Below are 26930 nucleotides of genomic sequence, written 5' to 3'. Positions count from 1 at the left end.
TTTTGAATAATTTGGTTTATATTTTATTTATTTCATTTTTATTAAATTCAACTAAAATAAGGTTCTATATTTCTTCTGAATATCACTATTTGAAGCTATCAGCAAATTTATGATTTAGAGTGCTTTTTGGCAACCCTGAAAGCGCACCATAATCTTTTCGCAGGGTAGATGGATAATGTTATAGAAATGGAGAGCTTATAGGTTTACTTCAGCTTTCATGTGATGTAACAAAACCTACAATGTCTTTGAGATGAGGGAGCTTGTCAGACCTTAGTAGTGAGCATCACCCATTCCATAAAAGTGACAGCGAGTATTACCAGCAGAGAAGCTGTTGCCCTCATGCCCTACAGCAAAGTCACTGTCTGTCTATTATTTGACAGGCAGGGTAATATGGGAATATGTTACGCTGGTGGAAAAACTGACACAATTGCTGGAGAGTCCTGTGACTAATATGAGCAAAATGGAAGTAGCATGTCCAACACTTGTGATAGATAACAATTTAAAGCATATGTTTATTACTGCTAAATTACATCCCTTGTACTGCTGACACCCACAAGTCTTTAGCAAAATCTGAAAATAAAATCACATTCTTCGTTGTCAGCAGTATGCAACTTTTCCTGAACATCTAAAACTGAAATTCATAATTAGAAATAAAAACTAACTGAACCATTATATGCTATGCACTATAATCTCTCGTCACTGAAACAGTGTAATTTACCTACCAATTGTTTTCAAGGCTCAATACTGCTACAGAAGATATTGTTGGGGAATTTTAAAATGTATACTGTAACAGTGATTTAAATTGGATCAAAACAGATGAACAAAGTTGAAGGAATGAAAACTAAACAATAGTCTCCTTGGCCAAAGCTGGAAGTTCAATCCTGTTTTGCTGCTATAATCCGTACGAGAAACTTCACTGTTACACACCAAAAATTGGATTTAGTGAGTGACTGAGAGATTGAAATTGCTGGTAGCTCAGGCTTGCAATTCATCCACAGGTCAGGCAGAGTGCAGCAAACAACGCATCTTTCTCCATGGTTTTCCTCTTCCGAGCTCTAAGTACACATTTGAGAGACTACCCCTTCTCGTGAAAAAGCCTTTATCATATCAGCTTCTCCTGGCTGTGAAAAGCTGTGCAAAATCGTGGATATATAATACACAATCCTAAAGCCATACAGAGTATTGAATATGAAAGTGATCAAGTACATAAACAAAGCCCTAATCCTTCAAATAACATGTTCACATTAAGGAAGGTCTGTAAGGAGTTTAACTCAACACCATGTTGTTTGAATTTGTTGTGCAGTATAGAATAAAACAAAAAAAAGCTACATAAAAAAACTTTTTAAAACATAGAGAGCAATATACCTTTTTCAGAGAAATTTCTCTGCACAGCTCTGTGGAAAAGCTATGGGAAAGTGACTAAGCAAAACCACAAGGAGTCCCCATAAGACAATTTTTCAGTATCTTTCATATTCGTTACATTTTCATTCATATACAATTCAAATTGCCTGTGCTTGAAAGTGCAAAAGACTTTATTTCAATTTACTCATCAAAAATCTCTATGAATGAAAAAGAAAATTAGACACAATAACAAGCTTTTTTTAAAATTTCTAATAATCACTAAGAAAACACTATATATATCATCATTCTAATGATAAACTTTGTTTACTCTTCAGAACATTGTATTTTTCCACACTCACCTTAAAACTAACACACGCCCTGCGCTAAGTGAAGTCAATCATACTTAACTTACATGATAAAGTGTTTTTAGAATTACATTTGGTACATAGTGTGCTAATCTCCCGGAAAACACATTTAGAAATTACAAACCCTGGGTTTTTAGTTTACTCAGAAGAAGCCAAGAAAACAGGAGATGGAAGATTTTAACTAACGTTATCAAGAACCCCTTCTAGTTTAAGCAGGTGACAGAAATTCGATAACAATTTTAATTCACCCTTGGAACATCCATTGCATGTAAGCGGCATTCAAGAAAGATTGCTTGATGTCCAAACTGTAGCGGACAGCTAATTTCTGATGTCTGTCTTCATATCTCCTTACAGAAGAACAATTTGATTAACCCCCCGGGGTGAAACTGAATACCATATTTTTCCAGTTGGAAAGGGACACTACCAAGCCAAAACATTATACTGCTCTCTGAACATTTTGTATCTTCCATTCTTAAGAGTAACATCATGAAAGAGTTTAAGTATCCAAGTATGCTAACAGGTAACTTATGACAACATCTCTGCATAGCTGTGTCCCTGTGTATCCAAATACTGAGTCACTTCCCTACCAGTTAAAAAATTCTGCGAAATACAAAGGAAGTGGCAGAATAGCCCGTAAAATTTTAAAGACTTTTAGAATGCTCTGTTATTTTAACACTGAGGTATCAGATGCATTTATAAATCCAATTTTGAAAATCAATTGGAAAGTGTCTCTTCAGAGGTTATGGTGATGACAGAAAAGAATGCTAGTACTGAAGAAGCTTCTGTGCAGACAAAGAATCAAAATCTGTATTTTTTGAAAAGTTGGTACTACAGAAGCATACTATTACTGTCAATATTATTAAAGAGAGCTAATCCATGTCAAAAATTCAGTTCTAGTTTTAAAATGTTGTATTTGATCAAGGCATACCAATCAATATAAAGTATTAACAACCTTCATACGATTTTCCAGTGAAAAAAACCAGGCTTAGTAATTCCAATCATCTTCGTTTATTTAGAAAAACATGTATTTTCTATCTGTCCTTAGAGCATACGATTTTCCAGTGAAAAAAACCAGGCTTAGTAATTCCAATCATCTTCGTTTATTTAGAAAAACATGTATTTTCTATCTCTGTCCTTAGAGGTTTGTATTCTGTATTACTCCTGTAATACTCTCATTTGTCAATAATGTTATCGATCCTGATACAGTATCCATACTCACTCCTTTCTCAGGAAGAACATAATGTGAAAAGAAGGCATTTAACTGGGATAATAAAATTCTCTTTATTAAGAATATTTCCATTTTGCATACATTCTGGTTTTTCCCTGTTTTACAGAGAATCTGAAATCATTATTTTATGACCTTCTACTGTTTTTCAGAGCAGATCTATTTATAGCATTTCAACAAAAAACTTCAGAAGCTAAGTAAGACTGCTAAAACCAGAATACTTCAACTATTTCACAGGATGAATTAACTTACTTTGGAAGATGTAGAGTCACATTCCTGACAAATCCATCCGTAGCCAGTCTGTTTAGGAGACTTTTTCAAGGGAGGGTCTAGACAGCCAAAATGGTAGCAAAGCCTGCATTCATCACACCTGCAACAGAAAAAAAAAAAAGAAATAAATGGTACTTCTATACTATTTATAGATTGAGCTTCCCTGAGATTCTCAGCACAAGATTTCTTGATCCATTATGATAATACAGAAAATCTATTTTGTATAAGGGACATTTTCAAACACAATCACTTCAAGTAGGTTCTGCCTAATTTGGAATATTCTGATGCAGACTCTCATACATCACCTTTGTCTACAACTTATATAAATGACATTATTTCAGACACTTGCAAATTAAAGAAAAAAATGTATAACCAGCTCAATATTTTAGCTACTTCAATGTCTTTCATTTCCATTTATTTTCAGAAATTTGTGATTTTTTTAGACAGTGACAATATTGATTTTTCATAATTTTAAGACACTATTTTACACATCTACATCTACTTTTTCAAGGAAAACTCTGTGAAATGTTTGCTCACATACTCAACAACTCAAGTATAATTTACAGCTATGAATTTTATTTTTTACACCAGGACTATGTGGCTCATAAATAAATACGCAAAATATTTTCTGATTCGCTTTGAATTTTCTGGAAAGGGGTATTAATTTAAACAGATTTCACTGTGATCTTTCACTTATAAAACTGCCCTATGTACACACAACAATTTTATGTTCTTTTTTAATAAACCTTTCTTTTTTGTTTTGTACTATGCATGGTCCACATAAAAAGCTCAAAACATATAGCACAGCTATTGCTCACCCATTCTTAATGTACCAGCATTGAAGAAATGCTACGATGTAACAAGTGCTTCATGAAAGGATTTTTAAATCAGTACTATAATATGCTTAAAACGAGAAAAAGATTTTAAAAGCAAATAATATTTTCAAATATCCTACTGAACTTCACTTTATTTGCATAACCCCCTGTATTCTTTCATGTGAAAATGAAAGCTTTTATCAAATTTACTTTGCAATATTCTCTTCATTAAATGCCCTTAAACTCTGAATTAAAGCCAATATAAATGATCTAAAAATAGGAAATAGAGTAAATGTTTAAAAGTCAAATTTTCTAGGAAATCCCCTACACTTTCTCTGCTTCCCTGGCCACTCATTTTCTCCTCTACAAAACAGGCAAAGACAAAAATCTCCAAAAACTGCTAAAATAGCATGGCACAGGCATCATCAGATCAAAGACAGAGGGATATAATTTATCAACAGAACACACAGTGCATCACAGAAAGAGGATTCAACTAACAGAATATACTGCTGTATTAACAGAAGAAAATGTTCATGTGACTTTTCTCCAGGGATTAGTCTCCAAATAAAAAGAAGTAACCATTTTCTGATTATGATTGTTTAACCTAAGTAAATACTTTTTTTCCTTGCTGTCAAGGCTGTGCTTGCTAGGGAAACCTTCTGGTTTTAGCAGTTATATCTAAGACATCAGCACTTGTAAGGGTATTGCATGTACTGTCTTCTGCTAAGTAGAAATTAAAAGCAATAATCTACCTATCCACAGTACGCACAACTGGACTGACAAGGTTTGGTATTTTTAAAAAATGGGATATACCATATTACAATCTGTATCCTTAGGATTGTTTAGTAAGAACTCAATCTAATTCCAGGACAAAGGAAACACTTCAAAAAGGAAACCATTCTCAGTTTTTAATGACGCAAGAGTTCTAATGTAGAAATATATTACTTACAATCAGGAATCCATGCAGTTTTATTTCTTGTGAAAGGCATATTAAAATAATAAAAAGGTTGAGAGTGGGAGATGAGATAGGTTACACTCCTACACCCCAACAGCATATGTGACCTTCAGCAAGAGATTAAGCCTCCTTTGAGCCTCAATGTTCTCATCTGTAAAGGAATATATTTTTACTAACCTATTTCTGTATCTAGAATCTTATTCACGTAAGTGCTTGCATTTGAGCAGTGCTTATCAGAACTCCCTTCTTGTAAACTGTTTGGGATCCTCTAAGTAACACAAAATAAAGCATCATGCTATTTCTGAGTGATTTAGTGTATTTTCAGAGCTTAATCCTAAAATCTACATCTGACTTCAAACAGTATTAATTCAGATCTTTTCTGAAGTGATTTTCTATAAACACAAGTGTCTATACGTTCACAAGAAAATGTTTTGCCTTTAAAATTATGCTTTGCCACCTCTCCTTACATCTTTTCCATTTTGTATCTAGAATGTGGTATTTCCTGACCGCACCTTCAGCCACATTTCAAGGTACGCTGAGGGAATTAGCAAGGCTGGGTTGAAATAACCAGAACATTATGAAATTAAATACAGATCTGGAGGCACCATTCTAAAGCTGAATGTTTTTAATATTTATTGTCATTAATTTTTATCCCTTCAAAGCTGTTTAGTTTGGCAGAAGAAAAATTGCATTTTCCTAGAATGAGTTAAAAAATATCTATGTGAAAGTTTTCAGATACTAATAGCTTCCATCTGCATCTGCACAGCTAAGAAAATGCAAATAACAAAAGCGTATTTTCATGTATCAAAACATAAAAAGTTGCATGGTGATAAAAATGAAACTATACCAAATACTTCTAAACACTTCCTTCATATTGCTTTTTATTGGAATACAAGTTCTGTATTGTGGAACACAAATCCACTGCTTCTGAAGTTCCCAGAGCATGATGCTGGGAAAATGGATGAATATACACTGTACCTTGGTTAAAGACGATGCCCTAGCTGTCTGGCAACTCTCTCGTCTGCTGAGACTGACTTGGGACAAAATGTGAAGCTTACACACATCCCAGTACAGAAAACAAAATTGGCATTCTTAATTCCTTATTGCGAAAGAAAACCTTATACCTAGGTTAAAATGGCACTAGTAAAATGAGATTAAGCCCTCAAGTGTATACTATTACTTGTGTTCTTTTGTGTAGCAACATAAAATGATAGAAAATCCACTGTCGGATTCAGAAAATAAGAAAGCGACACAAATAAGGAGTACTTTCAAATCATTTAGAGAACGAAATTGTGGGGTCACAAAAGGGGTCACGCTGACAGTCTCGCAGCCTTTCAGTAAATGCACTCACATATCAATCACAATACAGACATTTACAGAGCAAAGGAGCCACACTGCACTGTCATTTACAAATATCATCCACTTCCATCCTCAAGACGGCTTAATAGTACAAGTTAAACTATGGGGCTGGGGGGTGGAAAGGGAAAGAAACCACCTCCTCCATTTTAAAGGTTCAGTTAAAATTTTTACCCTTGTGGATTCAAGGTCACATCTTCAAAACAGTCCTTAAACTGGCAAATATTTTATCTTGCTATTATTTGTGGATAAGTTTTTTTATGGTTAAGTACATGATTTACAAATGCAATTAAGTGCACGGCCATCTTCGATGGCCTGGCTAGCAGCTGTACCGAAAACTTTGTGAAAATAAAAACAGAGCTCCACACAAAGATAAGCTAACCTAACCTAACCTCCTAAATTACCTCTAACTGACAGGTAATTGCTTACTATCAATGTTTTAACAAGCCTGAAATTACTTTATGCATCAAAATTAGAAATCACTGTGTTCCTCATTCCAGCAATTAATGAGGATATATATATGCCCACTATATACGGAGAAAATGGGGTGTGAAGAAGAAAGGTGAATTCTGAAGGAGTTAGGTTAATAAATCAAAAAATAGTAAAAGAAAACATTTTTCACTTATTAAAATATAGAATGCAGGTCAGCTACATCTTCACAGCAAGAAAGCTTGATTAGGCATTTCCGTACCTGAAATACATCTGCTTTGTTCTTTAATAAAGTGATCTCCATCTGCTCATGCCCTTGGATTGTTTTTATTAGTTTTTTAGCAGTACAGCTGGCTGTGCTCAAGCCCTACATAACTCTGCATTTTCCTGTTCATAATTAACTAATTATGCTCTAATCAATAGTGTAGATACTGATTTTACAATGTAAATGAGATAAATGAGATAATGGCTGGGGTCAACCTCATTTTATTTACAAAGCCCAGCACACACATCCAATTTCATTACCTTGCATCTACCTGCACAGGAGGGAGTCTTATCAGTTGGCCTGCAGAAGTCTTCCTGTGAGCACTGGGGAAAAAGACCTGTGCTTTTACAGAGGAACAGTGAATGCAAAACCTGCCCATCACTGGCACATTTGTAAGTCACTGGTTAATATCATTGAAAACCACAAAGAGCTGATTCAGCCAGAGTGAAGAAACCTATTTTGCATTCACAAGCCGGCATCACCGATCTATAGCTGTAAAAGTAATTACCTACATGTCCCTGAAACACCACATTAATAAGCTAATCTTTAAATACAACTTTCCAAATATGCTTCAAAGACTACAGAAAATCTCTCACTTATGTACACATCATTGCACATCATCTGCAGTGTCATGCCAAAAAGTACCATGTTGAACAAAATACAAAATTGCAAAATACATACATTACTCCCTACTCATCACAACAGCTTAGAAAGATTTACTTTAATGGCAAAAAGACATAAGACTTTGATACAGTATTGACAAGCCATCATCACCACTCAAACTTGTCATATAAGCCTTACTCCAGCAAACTCAGAAGTAATTAGAACAAAATTAGAAGTAAACTAATCCAGAATTTTTAAACTCTCAGAGAATGGCAGAGAGATGGGTGTGCATTCACTCACCCATTAGCCAGGGGCGATGCAACAGGGTGGCTATTCCAGCACCTGTGTGGATTTGAATTTAACTATTTATATGCATCTTCCCTTGTTCTGGACCCCATTCTGACTAAAGGCTCTTAACCCCTGAGGAACTGATGCTTCTTCTCAGGTACTGCTCTCTCTCTCCCCTTTAATCCCTCAGTGTCCAACTGCTGGGCCCCTCTGAAACTGCAAACAGGTAGAGACATACACAAGTGGGTTCACTGTAGGTTGCAGCACATTCTTGGGTTCAGATGAACAACTTAAAACTAGCTATGACAGTTTAAGACACTGTCATAATTTTGTTTCTTGTTAGTGGCTATATGATAGATCCGATGGAAAGGAGCATGTAGGCATTCCCCCAAAAAGAGGGTAAGCTGATGTAACTCAAGTGAATTCAAACCGTAGAACCCAAGATGACTGACTTTGGACTGGAGCAGGTGAGGAGTGCTCCTGTGATACCTTAACTGCAACCAGACCATGGAAGTGATAAATTCTGGTTGATAGGAATGAATACTATAGGATAGGTTGTAACAGCAACTCTTACATGTAATGTCAAAGGCGGCACTTTCCTGTCCCCTTATTTAAAGAATAACATTAATTAAAGATCTCATGGTGAAATAACTGTATAATCGCATATTTACTGCATTGTTATTAATGCTGTCCAAAAAGTACATTTATTCTACTTACTGAGGGAGGACCCAAAACAATAGTACTTTTTCATTATAGAATACGTGGCAAACATTCTTCTTTTGAGCTTTCTCTTCTGACATCTCTTGAAACAAAGTGAAGATAAGTGAAGATAAGTCTTCATATCTTACCCTGCCATTCTACACCAAAACTCTTCAATTCAGCCTCATGGACTCCAGCAGAAATTGTTTTCATTTTGCTGTGATATGTCATAGGCCAAGCACGAAACAGAAGCAATACAGTGCTGCATTTAGTCTCTAATTTAAAATATAAGGTCTAGATCCTTAGCAAATCTTTTGGTTTTAGGCAGAATATTGTCAAAAGAGAAAACCGTATTAAGTATAAAATGGAAAAAGCTGTTTTTCCTCTTCCTGATTTCTGCACTTCTGCCCTTGCCTACAAGCAGCTTATCAGCTAAAAACGGATGGTCAAGTAATTTTGCAGTTTCTGGTCTATAGAACAGTTTTATGACATTACCAGCACCAGGATAATTTAAAAGTCTTCTCACATAGGCCAGCCAACCTTTAGGTGACTTCAGCATCAGGAGTGTGACAGATTCCAGCACGTGAAGGCACATGCATACAATACTGACTATAAACCAGGATATAGCCCTATTATGTAGCCTCTTCAAACACAGGTACTGGCTATCCTGAAAGGCTCTCTATCTCCAAAGATGCTCACAATTCAGCCGGATAGAACTCTGAGGAACTTGATCTAATTTCAAAGTTAGATCTAACTTTGCAGTCAGTCCTGCTTTGAGTGAGCGGCTGGAACAGATGTCCTTCAGAGGTTCCTTCCAACCTAAATCTTTCTGGATTCTAATATTTTCATAATTTTGATTTAAAGTAAATGAAATACTTTTTCTGGGAAAGATAATGCTTATGGTATTACAGAAAGTAATTAAAAGCCACATTCAAATTTCTATTATGCCAGGTACAATGCAAACATGCAAAAGGAAGTCCCTGACTTCCACAGTTTATAAAGTTAGATGAGCCAGTAGACTCTTCTGTTATGCCTGGAAGAGAGAGGGGCATGGCTATTGCTGAACGGTGAGAGAATATACCAGATGCAGGATGGTCATTACATTCTGGTTTCTCTATCTACCTACCACTGATGAAGACAGTGTATGGGCAAGATGGACACATGGCCTGACAGAGCAGGACGAGCTTTCTGATCATCAGCTAATAGTAGTTTCAGGATAAAGTACCTATATGGTTTTAGATGTGGGAAACTGTAAATCTGTAACTTACTCAAATTTCTATCCAAACTCAAGGGCATTAATAAAATTACCATTTTTTCTCTTTAGTGTACAATAATCCCGTGGAGAAACCTTCATTCACTTAGAGGATCTCTGCTACACTTTTCAGCATCTGCTACATGAAGTAAGTTTTTAAAAAATCATGTATTTAACACTATTTATAACACATAACAGCATGAACTGCTATGGTTTTGACCTTTAGGAAGTTCTACTTTAAAGCAAAAAAAGGTAAACAAAACATTCTACCTATAAATTCAAAAGGAAAAAAACATTTTATGCAGCTTCTATTCCCATCTCCCCCAGATGCTTATCATCATGTAACCTGAACATCAACTACTTCACTGAAACAGAACCGACAGTGTCGATCATTGATACCACAAATGAGCAAAAGAAAATAAGCATTCATCTGGCAGACATTTGTGTAGCTAAATTTATTATGCTAAACCCAAAACCGCCACCTCTCCTACTTGATTTTATTCATGCTGCTTAATAGTAAAACAAACAAACAACGCCCCAAACCCAAAAACTTAACACTGATTATTTATGGGTAAGGAAGAATCTGAATTGGCTATTGTCATGTTACATTTCTATGTAAACCAGATTTTTTCTGAATTGTCCATAATTCATCTCTTTCACAAAATTTAGTTTGCATGTACACAATGAATTATAGGAACACTATAAAGAAACTTTATTTACTATACCTGTACCTGAACAGCTTCCTTTCAGCAAGACTTAAGTGTTCACTTCTCTCTCTCTCTCATAGTACTTCAAAACTATAAAACACATGGCTTTGATAAATTACTTTGCAAAATTCATTAAGGGCCCAGATATACAAGGGGAATATATTTATGTAAACACTATGTCAGACGTGTTTGGTTTTGTTAATATTATACAGCTACTGTATAGAACTTATATTTACAGTATTTTTAAGTTTAAATTAAGTATTTCTGTGAAAACAATGCCTCCAAGACATGTATTAAGATAATGCTACACAAATTACAGCTCCCCAAAAAGTCCAAAATATTTTCTTTCTTAGGAAAGACAGGAAATTCTGAAAGAACCACGACAGCCCTCCTTGACAAACTGAAGAGTGTAAAATTTAAGAAAGCTATTAGCAAATGCTGCATTAGTTTTTCTGAAGTACATTCTAGTTGTAATACATGATTGCATCTAGAGTGCCTTTCTCACGTATTCAGACTAATATACTGAACAGTGTATTGTTTGTGAACTACTAGAGAAGTCCACTACAGATTTGAATATTGCTATCAAACTTCTTTCAAAAAGTGAAATATTGAGTGTTTAGATGTCATTTTCCAGAGTAAGAGGCAAGAGACATAATGAATCATATGAAAGAGAGAGACGGAGAATAAAAACTAATCTAATACCTAATGTCAAAAGAAAATGCCAAGGAAGGAACAAAACCCTACATAGAAGCTGTACTGGGGCACAAACATACAAAAACCAGCAGATCACCTTAGGGTATCAAGCATGCCCAAGGGAGTATCAACAATACTCGAACAGTTTTTAACACACATTAGTCTGTCCTTAAAAGCCTCCAATAGCAGACATTTGTCAACTTCTCTAACAAACTTCTCTACTGCAATTATTCTTATTGTTAGACAAAAACCTTTCTATTGCCAAATCATCTTGCTACAACTTCAGACTTATTTTTAGTCTGACCAGATTTGAAGAATACTTTTTTTAGGCCTTCTTTGCAGCAACTTCTCTCTTCATCGTCTTTGTATTAATTTAGGCTGTTTGAAGACAGATTCCCCAATCTTCTATAAATTGAAGAAATCCAACTATTTTAAGCTTTTTTATTCATTTATGTCTCCTGTAGTCTTGTTACCATTCAATTCAGTTTGCTTTGGACTTTCTCTACATGTTTCTTGCCAAAGTGGACAGAATATGCCAGCTAAGGCTTTTCCAAGGCTGAGATACCAGTCTTCTGAATATTCAGGAGGCATACTTTCATGTGTTAAATGTAACACCTCTCTTTGCACATCTCAGGTATGATCAGTTTGATTCATGATCAGTTTGTGATCCAGAGTTTCCCATACCTTCTTTTTTGAAGACACACCTCCCAACCAGTTACTCTTCGTATCATAATCATGAACTAAACAGTGATTTGCTTTTTCCTTTACTGCACCGCATGCTTTTTCTGGGTGCTTTCTCAAAATTTTAATTCTAACCCTGTAATCCCTTACATCATACTGATATCACCTGCAGATACGGTTCCTTGCCTTCTAAAATTGGTCTTTGTCAGCACTTCCTCTATAATTAAATAGCTCTGTTTTCACAAACTCTTTATTCCAGCACCTAACATGCTAAAGCAAAAATTAACAAAAATATAATAATACCCAAGCCAGGATAGTCCTGAGTGGAACCCAGTGAGTGGAATATTGTTTGACAGTGAGTCCATGGTAACTAGTCTGCTCTTCTAATCAGCTACATATTTTATTGTAGCTTAATTAACAGAAAAATTCTCTAGCTTATTTAGCAGAATGTCACACACAAAAGTATTTTAAAAGTCTTACTAAAGCCAAGATATGCTACATTTATCATTCTCTCCTACTCATTATACCTATACTGTCAGTTTAATAACTGATCGTAAATCATAGTAAACATTACTTACTTTTTTTCCCCCCTAAACTCAACATGACATACAGGCAAACACCTTCCCCCCCCCCCCGCCCCCGTTAGCACAGCATTTTAATATAACTTTTTACTGTGCTTCAAAATTCTGGACAAGTGGTAACTAAACTTGGTCATTTCTTCCTAAAATGGATTCCTTGATTCCTACAGATCAAATTCATGCATTAATGTCTATTTCCTAGTGCAAATTTCTTTACTTTAAAGGTGTCTTTGTGTGCCTTGCCAATACAGAATTGTAAGCATTCCTGATAGTTCAGACAAAAATCTTACTCTGGTATCATCCCACCCCCTTTTTAAAACAAAACGACGTGTTAGACATCAGGTTAATTTTATTTAATATAATATCCAAACATGAAATGCCCTGGTAAGATATGACTTGTAGATAAGTATACACAAATTTGTATATTTCTCCTATACTTATTACAGCATTTAATTTCTTTAAGTTTAAAAAATATTTTCAAATGGAAATGTGCCTTGATAGATGACAAAAACCACCATATCTCAAGAAATTCAAAGATATATATGCCATAAAGTTACAAGTGTGATTGCATTTGAGCAAAATTTTTCCGAGCAAGTTCAAGATGAAAACGATGAAGATGTCAACACACTGCTACTGTAGATTTAAGAACTGGACCGGTACCATTTGTAGATCAAAATACTATGTCTGCATCTACCAGGATATATATGGACGAAGACGAAGATCTCAGCTGTCATGCTGTGTGATCAGTTCTTCATTCCTTCCCCAACTTACATAACAATTTCATATTTGTATTGTGAGGAGATAAGCTTGTCCTGAACACTGCCAGAGAAGTAAGCCAAATAAAACAGATGTCTGCATATACTCAATTTTTTCTTTTTCTTAAAAATTTTTCAGAAAGCAATATAGGTATAGTTCTATTCACTCGAGTGTCTGAAGTCAGAAACAATTAGTTCATACTAATAAGCATAAAATCAATTTTTTCATGGCAAATCTATTCCTTCAGAATAGTAAGTCTCAAGTGTTTTACAGGTCTCATTATCACTGAACATTTTTTTTTTTTTTTAGGAAACAATCCTTTTTACAGTAAGGTCTATGTACAACACGGTGTTCTATATAGAAATGTTCTTATTAAACTGCATATAAGTAGAGCGGCAGGTAGATGGCAAACCGTCATTCGGTATCACCATAGAGGAACGCACAGTATTTAAGTCCCACAGGCTTCTGTCACTCTTCAATGAATCCAAGCATTGTATAACATCATTTGCCAACGAAGCAAAGGGAAAGAGACATTACTTAATAGGACAATTCTGACAAGACATTTATCCAGGATTTTTCAACAATGCACATAGGAAATGTTCCTGATTAGTGCAAAAAAAATGCAGGCAAATTAACTACCTTGTCAGTCCAAATAACAAACCAATCAATTACATTCTATCCAAGCCTGACAAGCAAACTCAACTTTTTGTCATAATAAGCTTATAGTAGAGACAAGGTAGCTGTTCTCCTTTACTTTAGGTACTCTATTGAGAGCTTTATCCACATTTAAAAATCATATTATAAAAGGTTTCCACGATTGCCTCCGAGGATGAGTTGTGGCAGAGTTGTGTCTCATGAAGGGTATCTACACAGTAAAGTGATAAGAAAAAAATATTAACATTGAAAGATCATAGCAGCTCTGCTCTGTCTTATGAAACATTTTAACATCACACTAAATTCAAGCAATGTGTATGCTCAGATCCAAATCGTTTAAGACACTCATACCAAACTTCCAAGAGTCTCTAAGTGTCAAAACATTAAACTAAGTATAGCATCCTTTTAACTTTTTCTCAATGCAGCTCAAAGAACAAAGGCAGTCCACCATAAGACAGAGAAGATAATTTTCTTTTTTTTTTTTTTTAAATCATAAAAGCAACAATTTAATACAAGTAGCCTTGATTGTGAAGCTAGGATTTTCCTCAGATTTGAGACACACACAAATGCAGCTATGGGATTGACTACATGACAAGCACAAACAACATGGGTACTGTGTTACAACCTTAAAAAATGCTTGATTTATAGAATAGTATTTGAAAGAAAGTAAGTCGTAGGATTTAGGAAGCATTAAGTAAGAGACGGTTTCTTTCATAATGCAATGTAATAATTCAGTACATAGAAAGCTTTAGTCACTTCTGAAACAATGTCTTTGAGGCAATACTTCAAAAGTCTTCACAGCTTTTTTTCCCTACTTGTACTTCCTGTCTTTTGACACTCTCATGACATACATACATTTCAAGGATGCTTTTTTTTAAAAAATAAATACAATTTTAAAGTGCTGATTATCTACATTTAAACTCTAAAACTACTTGCAATACAGCAAATTAATGTAACTGATAGCATTGTGAGATTTTAAGTAGAAAAAAATCCATGTTGTCTTTAAGCTGTGCTGGCATACCAAATACACATCAGTTTTCAAAGACAGACCTATATAAAGTCTCCACTGCATTTGTTTTGTTTTCCACTTTGAAATTAATTAGTAGAATTGTAAATAAAAAGGAATTCTAAACTGCTGTCATACTTTCATAAAATAAAAAATAACAATTTGATGAACAGGAGCCACAGTGTCGCCGCATGTTCCAACAACAGTTCTTTGCAAACTAATTTTAATTTTGAGTCTAAGAATTAGAAGGACAGCAAGAAAGTAGCATATGTAAATCCATTTCAATTCTCACTTCATCTCTTACTCGGGACATGACTAGAATTTTAAATCAGGTGTCCTGAACTGCAATACTACAGTCCAATTTTGAACTTTTTAAGGAAACTGAAGAAAAGCTGAGCTGTAAAATAGAAATGCTTTTAACAGTCATCTTATTACAATCCCCTTCCCTTAGTGAGTGCAACTGGTTTTGTTCTGATCACCTCAGAGTGGGTGAGGTTGACATGGGTGCACATTCAAGTGCAGAAACATGAAGGGTAGCATCAGCAAACAATTCGAGATAAGCTCAAGGTCTTTGTGCTACCTCTATCCTCTCAGCAACAGTATGAGTAGCTGCAACTGTACCATCAGAGTCAGGTCATCAGAATATGACAGGCCATGCCCTATCTGGGCTAGCAAGGTTTGGACATGAACACAGCGATCCATACTTTTAATACAAGTTTTTATTTCTGTTTCTCAGAATGTGTGTATACACATATATACACACATATATATAAATATGTATATGTACTCATATGTATGTATATGTAGTTATAATTGTACCTATAGAGAAATAAATTTGTATTTATAAAATATTTTATATAAAAATACATTCATGTAAACATACGCTTTTATATATGAAACAAACTTCATAGTTGAACTAATAAAATAGTTAAATTTTAACAATAAGCTCACTAATCAAAGTAATAAAAGACAAACACGGCTCACGGAGGAAACTTGTAATTACAGAGCAAAGCCAAGATCCTAATTTTTTGTAGTACTTTAGGTAGGGCTGTAATAACACAGCCATGAAGTAGGAAGTGTAAGTAACCTATACCTGCACTAGTGATTCCTGTAATATTTCTTTGTATTGCATTTTCATTGATAACAACATTATCAAGACATTTTAAAGAATATTATAGTATTTACTGATACATTAAAGGGAATTTACTTTTTAAATGGCTGGACAATTTTTCCATTTCTACTGTTTTTAAAATTTGACTTGACATCACTTATTTTACATGATTTAGGGTTATCTTCACCCCTCTCACCTCCGAAGTATTATTTAGTTAAGGAATCACTGCTGACTGTTTAAACAGTTCTAACCAGCAACAGATTGGTAAAAGACAAAGGAATATAAATTGATAAATACAATAGCTTTTCTTAAGCTCGTAACCCACAAACTCGTCTGATAACTGACGACTGATTTTGGAGAACTACTTACTAAAAATTTTTCCTGGGACCTCCCACATTGATGACATTTCTTCTGTTCTATTCCCTGCTTTTGCTTTTCTCCCACCCCTACATACCATTTCCCAACCCTCCCTCATCCAAAGAGCTGCTCCCATTCCTATACATGCTTAACAACCTCCTGGCACTTACTCAAATGTGGTGAAATGCACTATAGAGGTTTTACACTGAACTGAGGCACCTATACATCCACTCTAATTTCTACCGACTGCAGTACCCAGAGCTGCCTGCGATATCTGAACCTGCATTTTCAGCCTTAGCTGGGAAAAGGATTTACTGAACACAAAAATCTGAAATAAGGACAGTGAGCAAAACTGAACAGCTTTCCTTTCTCACCAGTAGATGGAAAAAGTATCAGACAGAAAAAAGCATCACAGGTAATGCCGTAATAGATGCTTTCAACAGGGAGGTTCTCAATTGCATATTTGGTCCTTTAGAAGAGTTGCTCTCTCCCAGCTCTCCTTCATTCCAGGACAAAAATAACTATGAAAGCACTTTCCTTCAAGTTTTCGCACAAAGGGAGAGAAACACATCAACCTCTCTCACTCTCCTCCCTAACCACACATGGCTGTAATCTGCTTCCTCAGTTAAGTAAATACTATGTAATAGGGGGGGTCTATGAATATGTGCAAATTTCCTTTTCAAAGGAATTTACAGGACAAGAAACCCCACAAATTATTTCTGTACATTCTACTGGGATTGCCAAAGGCCCTCTTCATTTGTGTAACAGTTACTGAAAAGTGCAAATTACAGACAAATGTAATGCTTATGTTAGTAGGTTTGATCCTTGTTCTTTTTTAGCCATTTTAATACTTGCTTTCATTGGGTTAAATACCTGTTGTGAAACAATGGTTTTGGCTGTTAACTGGGCACAAGTAAAATACATTTGCAACCATAATGTAAGCTCAGTTTATCTTCAAAGGTCTGAAGGTAGGAAACTGCTTCAGCATACTTTATCAATTCTGAAACATTAGGACTCTCTCACCAGCTAAGTCTGTCAAGCCTAAAGAGGTATTTGGGAAAAACTTTAATGAGGTAAGATGGTAATGAAAGAGAGGGAAAATAGAGCTATTTAATTATAGAGGAAGTGCTGACAAAGACCAATTTTAGAAGGCAAGGAACCGTATCTGCAGTAAACACTGAACCATCTGAAGGTGATATAAGTAATACGCATTTTTAAAATTCAGGCTGCTCCAAGTACACCTCTTCATCCCAGGAATTAATGTGTACCCACAACTCCATTAAGTGGATGAGAGTTACAGTGCTTTTTAGTGAAAAAAAAAACAGATCCCCAAAACAATGATGAGCAATGTGTCTTCTAGACACTGTTAATTACTTCAATTCTTCTCAGTATTGATCAAGTTATAAATATTAATAAATGCTTCCCAAATGATTATAGATTTCTATTTGCTAATATACACACTGATTAGTCTGTAAAAAAGTTATCTGCAGAACAAAACATCATAGCATCTGAGGTACCACTGGAATAGAAAAGCTTTGCTTCATTCTGATAACTGGCACACTGGAGCATAAATACCGACATTTAGAGCTTATCACTGCATAAACGTGTTGACTGAGGTAAACAAGTAGGACCAACAGCAGTCCTGATTTACAGAATTCTGTTCTCCAAGTACTACTATGCCCACTTCAAACCAAGAACACATTTTCAAACTATTTCAAAGCCTAGAAGAAATGACATATCCTATACAAAAGATTAAATAAAATATCGGTATCACATATGTGAAATGGTTTCATTCAGTAATAAAAGTGTCATTTTCCTTCATTCTGCACTGTCTTTGTGAATACAAGCTTCTGAGAACCCATGAAAAAAATTTCAGTCAATACACTCAATACTCTACATGAAACCCAGCTTTCTCTTTTAAGAGACTGCATTTACAGACCTTGTCACAAGAAGGTCCTTGATGTTATCGAAGCAATTTCAAGATACTTTAATTATTGGCAAAACTCAGTAACCTGACAAGAGAAATGTGGGCCAGGAAGACTTCAGTAACTTGAAAGGAAGGTTATTGACTGATGTAATTTCATTTGGATGTGACTGAATCCAATTGATCTGGTTTTTGCAATGCATATCTTCCCTCTGCAGCTGTCTCTATCTGATTCAGTGTGCAAGTGCAAGGAGTGACTATCCCCTTCCACTTAAAGCAAAACTCTTCCTTCTTCCTGCTATTATTTTGAATGAGCACACGAGGAGAGCATTTTCAAGTTTTATCTCTGTACTCACTGCAAGAAAAAATATACTCAGCTGAATGCCAACCCATGAATCTTGTGTCTGCTAGCATATTCATTATGTAGTTAGAAAAACAGGTCATAGAACATAATTTTTTTATTATTATTAATCATTATTATTATTAACCAAAATACTAAGTTAGGGCTTGTATAATACAAGGTCATATGACAGTACAAAACTAATTCTCAATCCCAACTGCATAATATCATATAATCTACACTGTAACAGATTATACAAATTTTCAGTTGAGTACTTGTGTTCAAAAGAAAAAAAAGGAGCATAACTTATAAACATGGCTATGATATGTATGAAATCGTATCTTCCCATACAAGTTTGGTTTACAACAGTTTTAACAGAAAAGAGGTGTACCAGTAGGAACTTCACAATTAAAGTTAAGTTTAAACAGCATAACTCTTAAGAGAAAAAAAATGGTGGTATAGATGGGGAGTTAACAAAGCCTTGAGGGGAAATGAGTGGGCCGCTACCCATAGATCCTGTTCATGTAAGTTCCTGCACTGCTAAACATCAGACACCTTCTTTACATTTCATCAGAATTAAGGGGAACACAGACTGACACTGATGCGCACCTCAGACTCCGAGTGATTTAGATGTATCAGTGTGTTCTTTAACAAAGACATTTTCTCCAAAATTCAGTACAACTTTTTCAACTGGAGACATTTTGCCTCTCATTCAGGAAGTGATCTTTTTCAGATACTTGGATAACAATATTGATGAATAATGTAATCATCATTATATGATAATGAAACTATATCTGAATCAGGATGCGGCAATAGATGCTGCCAGCAATATGTAGCTGGCAGGTCAACTTTTTTAAGATTACAAAACAGAATTTCATGAAGGTGTCTCAGTTTAATTAATGAATTACTAGCAACTGGAATATAAATTCTACGTTAGGCCTAACTGCTGCCTGAAAAAACGTGTTGCTTCAAAAAGAAGCCTTTTGTGGAGATTCAAAAAAGAAATCAAGCCTTTGGTTTTAATATAAAACAGAATTTTATATTTTAAAAATATTTTAATATACTAAACTGCTCTTTACTCTCCTGTTTAAATGACTAAGAGTCATCTTCCTTACCATACTGTGATGCAGGGCAAATTTATCAATGGAACATTAGTACAAATAAGCCAAATGTAATCATGTTACAAAGTCAGTAAGATAAAATACAACTAAAATTGACCTGAAACAGTGGAGCTCAGTAGCTTAATGCACCATCTCCAATATAATGCCTTTACCACATGCCTAGTTTTTCTCAGTTTGTATGCTGTCTTGGTTTTGAAAGCGAACAGATGGGAAGTCTTACTAAATGCATATCTATCCTGACAGCAAAGTTACATATTATGGTCAATTATTTCACCCAACAAGATGGATTTAACATGCAAAAATGTCAAAGCGACAAAAGAAAAGAGAGAAATACAATATAAGCACAGAAATTTAAAAAGCTATTTTATCTACAGAAGTACACACCAATTTAAGGACAGAATGTTTTAATTTTGAATTATGTGAAAGTTAGTCTTTTAAATCAAAACTTTGTACTTCTTAAACAGATTGAAATGTCATTTTCAAAATACTTTCGATCCCCTACATAAGTATACATATAATTTGAAAAGTAAAACTTTGCCTGACAAGAAAGCCATTTGGTATTTCCTCACACAGACAGTGGTTTATTTCACCCTTGTTTTTGTTTTTATTTCATGAAGGTGGAATGAAGTGAAACAAAAAATTAGGAAAACATTTTCACTGCAGAACTAAGTTGGCCTTTACTCATCCAGCCTTAGTCTTAGGCTGCCTGCGCACACAAAATATGCTTGACCAACTAAACATGACTAGCTGGCTTAGCTTAGTTAGGAAAACTGTGAGCTTTCCTCTGATAACCTAACTAGCAATGAAAATGGAGCTAAAAATCAACTGACAGTCCTTCAGTGCCTTCCTAACTTTTTGTATCACAGAAGATGGTATGAGTTCTGCTGTAATTCAGCTTTGATGTCTGATCTATGTATTTCAAAGTTTTAAGAGTTTTGAGGCATCCATAGCGGCAGGAACAGTCAGGCTGCTCTGAAGCAGCATGCACCCCAGACATGCCCATAGAAACATTTGCGCAGAGAACCCACAATCCGACCCTCAGCATCAACCACTTTGTCTGCCTGATCCCAAAGCAGGTTAAAAAGGCTTCGGATTCTGTTGATGATAATAAACACAGAGTATCTTCCCAGCAAAATTCTCTCTTGCATAAACTGTGTGTAATTAAGACTTCATCTATCACTAAAGAAAGTCAACAGCATAAACTCAGTAAAAAGGTTTAGATTTTATATATTACACAATTTCCTGTTATTATAAGTACTGTCACTCACTGTACTGTAAGAACAGTGTACTCTTTCTTAAGTACTACATAAATACACTAACAAACCATTAATCTTTCAGGTAATAATAATACTTCAGATTTTATTATTTTGTTTATTTTTTTACAGAAAAATCAATGAAGTAATTTTTGTGGATTGGCTCTTTATTACTGGGGAGAGACAACTTCTGGAAAGAAAATTTAAATTTCATTGCAATGTTTAAGTTCTAACACTTGACAGTCACCATCAGGTAAGCCAACTGCCAAGCCACTGGACTGCATGGTTTTCATGCTGCTGTTAAAGAAAACGCAGGCCTAAGCCACTAAGTTAGCCATCAGTTATTGATGGTTTATTGATATCTGTGAAGCATTTAGAACCTCCTCTGTGACTTCAATATGTTAAAATCGAAGCACGACTATCAGAGCACCACAAAACGAGCCAAAGTAGGAATTCTGGTTCCCCACTCAGCTGCTTTATCAAGCATGTGTCTAATAATAAGTGTGACCTGTCCCGCTGTAGGTAACAGGATTCATGTAACTATTTTAGTTTGCTCAGGCTAAAACAGATTCAGGGCTAACAGATGGGTATTTTTTCTTTCTTTCTAAAGTAATTTCTTCTTCAAGACATTGATAGGGTTTTTTCCTCCCAAAACTCCCACCCCTAGAAACCTTAAAACTGTAACAGTTCTACCGTGAGCCATTCAAGTCTCTACAGCATCACGTGGAACCTCTTTACCAAACTGCTGTATATCATAGCCCAGGTCAAAATCTCAGTGATGCACTTGCTGCTTTGACTGAGAAACACAGAAATCAATTAAGATCAGGTTTTATTTATAGTTTAGCTTGAGAAGATTAATGGCACTACTGAAACTTTATTGCTTATTGGAACATTGTGTCCAGAGAACAAAGGGAGGTGTAAGTACAGTCTCTTATCACTGTTACAGTTTAAAAATCACAGAAGAATTTACTACTTCTTCATCACGAACGCTACAAAAAGCTGTATCATGGCTTTGGAAGAGGAAACCTTGGCTTGTCAAAGGAACTGCTAGGCAGAATCCTGCAGGTGGCTGTCATGAAAGGGAAGGTTATCAAGTGAGAGAGGGATGGTTTTTAAAAGAAAATTTACTCAGAGCTCGGGGAAACACATCATCCCATTGTACAGGAGATGAGGAAATCCAGCAGAAGGTCTGTTCGCTTAAGCAAGAAGCTTCTTACTCAACTAGATATGCAAAATGAGTGGTGGTAACACCTAAGAAATGGAAACAAGTACAAGTTACACAGGAGGAGTATTAAAAAGTTGCTTGAGCACTTAGTGACAAAATTCAGAAGGCAAAACCCCAGATGGACCCAATGAGGAACAGAAAACAGTTCTACAAGAATGTTAGCAGTTAAAGGAAGTTCAGAGAAAATACGGATTGGATTTCAACTGGTAACACAGAAGGGGCTGATGTACTTGATGCCTTTGTGCTCAAAGCCTCAGTCTGCACGGTGAAAACTTACTCTCAGACTTCTGTGCCTACCAGCGTGCCCTGGGAAAGAGGCGGACAGCCAACAGCAGCAAAGCAACAAGTCAGGGTCTACTCTGTCTGAATATATTCAAATCTATGGGGATTACCCAATCGTTCTGAAAGTGATGCTTGTTACTTCTGTCAGGCTCCTGTGTAAGATCTAAGAAACATCATGACAATCAAGGCAGGTCTCTGACAACTGAAAAATGCTAAGACAAGCCCATCTTAAAGAATTAAGACATGCCCATTAAAAAAAGGTAGTAAGTAGGACGTAGGAAATCACAGGCTGGTCAGCCTCACCTCTGCCCTGGGAAAGATCAAGGAACATGTCCTCCTGGGATCCATTTTCAAACGTGAAAGACAAGAAAGTAACCCAGAGCGTGCAGCAAAGATTTAACAAGGGTAGATGAGTTAGTCATGTTTGAAATGACCATGATGAAATGATTGGCTGTGTGAAAGAGGGAAGAGCAGTGGTGGTAACATACCAAAGTGTATTCAGCACAAGGCTTTTCAGTCTCCTACAGCATTTTCCTTACCAAGCTAAGTACGAGGCTGGATGAATGGGTTGAAAGCCAGCTGGACCGCTGGACTCAAAGAGCAACAGACAATAGCTTGAGATCTAGATGATGTCCAATAACAAAGTACAACAGGGTGTGATTTTGGGGCTAATAGAGTTCATAAAAAAATCATCATAATGACATGGAATTCAGCCTCTGCAACTTTAAGAACGACACTAAGTTAGGAAGGGTGGCTGATGCATTGAACAGTAAAGCTTCAATCCAAAATCTGCTTGAGAAACTTGAGGACTAGACCAGCAGATAATCTTGGGCTTCATCAAGAAGTAGTATGAAATTTTGCAATGGAGGGGGGACAACTCCATGCATCAGTGCAGACTGAGAAGAAACTGGCTGAGTTGCTCTCGGCCCTGCTAAAAGGACATGGGGGTTGAAATGAGTATCAAACTCGGTACGATTCAATGAAAGCAGGACCAGCAAATCAACGGAGGTTAGTATTCCTCTCTACTCAGAGCTAATGAAACTGTACTTAAAATGCCATAACCAGTTTCGGGCCAACCAATTCAACAGAGATGAGAAAACAGAGTCCACTTAACAGCTACCAAGATGGCAGGGGACCTGCAGCATACAACCTACACGGAGAGGCTGAGGGAGCTGGCCTTATTTAGTTTGGGAAAGAGGACACTAAGGGGTGAGGCGGGGGGATCGAGCTGCAACCCACAACCACCTGAAGGGCAGTTACACAGACAGCACAGCCACACTCTTCTCACTCGTGACTGATGACATCACATGGGCTCACAGCCACAACCTGCAGTTTGGGAGGTTCAGAGTGGACAGTAGCAGATGCTTTTTCATTACAAGGAGTAGAGCAGTGAGCTCAGGGGTACTCAGGACTCAGCTGTATGGGAACAGTCATCAAGAAGTTATGATAATTTGTTCTCGATATTCTAAAAGCTTTCATTTCAGGTATTAGAAGAGTAATCCCTACTTCAGCCATTATTTTTAAGTATTGTTGATTCTTATGATTAGGATGGGAAGCAGCTATGTTGAAAAAAACATGTGATGTCCAGTGCCTGGGTCAGTACGGGATTTCTGTCAAGGAAATTTCTGTACAAGGAATAAGAAATTTGCTTCCCAGCCCTCTTATAGACAGCATCTGACTGTCCACATGCCAATACTAGATTTTTAAGTGGTGTCCAAGACTGATTTATAGTTAGTCTTGTTGTGCACAAACAGTAAAATACTGTGCCCCTGATGCCATCCTAAAATTCAATGGTATTTGTCACAATAAAGGCCCTTTTCTTTGATTGAAAGGTGATTTTATATTCTACTGAAACCTAGAAACTATAAACATTTCACCAAGTAAAAGCCAGGAAAGGTTATGTGGGTAAGTTTTATAACTGTGTGCATATCTAAAACATATTTGTAGCCATCAAAATAAAAAAAACAGAAAATTATTAGTATTTGTATATCTTTACAACTCCACAATAAAAACCTTTACACATGAAATGGCCTAAGTAAAAAGTTCCCAGATGCGTTTACAAACAATAAATAAAGTAAGTCAGAAAAGAAAACTACGGAAAATGTAATGCATTCACTTGCACAGTACATACACATCCCTGTATTTTAAAATACACATCTTAACACTGGACCATTTTCTTTTTAAAGGCCAGAAAGTTTTTCAAACTGATTGATAGACATAGAAAGGCTGGAAAGATGTGTTTCAAAATATATTTGCTTAACTTACAAGGCATACATTTCATATATTCCATTATAATTTCATAATCCATTTTCAGTCTTCATTTTTAAAACTTTCTAAAACAAAAGTGATAGGTCTTTAAGTGGAAAAGGACTAAGAATAGAATAAATCTGAAATACACAAAAACAGGAATTACGGTTTTCTTTCAAACTAGTTCTGGAGCATGCAATATTTAGTAATAGCTTTTTCAAATGAAGCCAGAAGTTAACCAATATGTATAAACAACAGATAACATTTACATTTATATCATAATCAAGCTATATACAAAAAGCATCATACAGCACTGCTGAAAATACCTATTTAGACAAAGTAGTTAGAACAGTTGTTATAACATGGTGGTTCTATGCCATGACTGAAAGCATGCATGCAAATAAAATTCAGGTATCATACATAAATCTTAAAAGCAATGACAAAGACTAGTTGTATTGTATACAAAAATCTGTTAATTAACAGCATTTAAGTCAATGCCAGAAGTTTGATGAAAGTGTAAAGAAGATGCTCTATTTGTAGAACTCTGTGCTAAGTATTATATAAATCATTCCCAAGAGAACTAAAAAAATCAATGACATAATACCATGATGTACATTGTATCATGTTTTGTTAATATTTTTTCTCAAATAATATAAAAAAGGGCCCTCAACAAAATTATTTCATTATGACAAAAATGGAAGTCAAGTAAGAGAGTTTTTACAGATTTTTTTACAATGTCATTACCACGTAAGTATATTCTTGAATATTACTTTCAGCAGGTACATCAACAACATAGTGTAGATGAAGCATGAAGTGTGGTTTGTTTCAACAGAATCAAAAGATGCAGTAACTTTTTTAGATAGGAAAATAATATTTTATTTATAATATATATTCTCATTATATTACATCTTGGCAGTAAAGTCTATATGAAACAAACCTAAAGCAAAACAAACCAGTAGGATGAACTGATGCCTCACCCTATGCCATGCTGGGTGTAAGGTGAATCAAATTATTTTTCAGTTTTACCAGTTGCCTAAACTTTTGTTACTGCTGTTGTTGGGCACTTTCAGCCAGATCTGTTCCACAGTACAGTTCCCTTTGCAACACGTCAACAAACTCAGCATTTAGTCCAGGCAGAAATGAAACTACTTTTAAAAGCAATTAGTAACAGGCTTAAATGCATTTCAAACAAAGCACCTATATAAATTTCTGTCTTCGGAACATGAATTTGGGGAGAAAAGTAGGAAATGAAAGAAGACTGTATGTTATTCTGCATGACTTCAGAACTACAGAGAGTAGTTTGGGCCTTTTGCCTTACTAATGGTCACGGTCATTCTGAAATGCCCTTGCACCCCCCCATTCGTTTTCACTATTTTTTTCCTCTCAAAAAGAAAACAACACAGAAAGTGAATGTATTGACCCATTGGAATGATGGATATACAAAAGGTAAAAATGATGGATACAAAGAAGTTGAAGAATTTGATTTCAAGAAAATTGCAAAGTGCTTGAATCTGTGACCGTGATTAACTGACTTCTGAAATCTCTCCTTTCCCACTTATTTTTGGAGAACAGAGGAAAATGAAAATATTCCAAATGAGGCCTTGACTTTTTAATGTATTTTTTAATTAATTGGTCAAGATAGATGAAAGATACCATGTAACATCAAAAAAAAAAAATAAAAACTTAAAACATGGACTTTTGGCAAAAAAACCTTGTTTATGGAGGATTACTAATCCATATATATTTGATTAGTTACATCATATACCCAACATTTTTCTGCATTTAGAATAAAGTGTTTCTAAGTATGCAAACTGCATGCATTGTAACTGTAATTATATAAGCAATGCTAATTATGGTTTAGCACTGTTTTTTAATTAATGCTTGCTGTTCATACTTTTTTTTTTTAAATAACTATTTTCTTGTTCAGTTAGGAGCTTTACTAATATTTTGATTAATCAGTAAAAAAAATTCAGCAGAATGAGTCTTCATCTATTTGTTGTACTTGTAGTAAGAGATTTTTGTACATCAGAGTGATGTATATGAACATAAACAAACACACCTTAGAGGAAACTTTGTCTAGCTTATGTTCTGTGCCTCTCAACTTGTAAGCAATTTCAACAGAAGCTGTTTTA

The 26930-nt window shown here is 35.4% G+C and overlaps 1 protein-coding gene across 1 annotated transcript in view; it reads right to left on the bottom strand.

Annotated features, from left to right (window-relative positions):
• Positions 1 to 26930, bottom strand: part of PHF14 (PHD finger protein 14) — a 171300-nt gene that overhangs the window by 53134 nt on the left and 91236 nt on the right. Inside the window, 1 exon segment of the mRNA XM_019473997.1 lies at positions 3184 to 3301. Within this exon segment, the coding sequence (XP_019329542.1) occupies positions 3184 to 3301 (118 nt within the window).

Source organism: Aptenodytes forsteri, unplaced genomic scaffold, assembly GCF_000699145.1.
Source record: "Aptenodytes forsteri isolate BGI_AS27 unplaced genomic scaffold, ASM69914v1 Scaffold55, whole genome shotgun sequence".
In the NCBI taxonomy this organism is placed as follows: domain Eukaryota; kingdom Metazoa; phylum Chordata; class Aves; order Sphenisciformes; family Spheniscidae; genus Aptenodytes; species Aptenodytes forsteri.
This window is presented reverse-complemented; position numbering and strand designations above follow the sequence as displayed.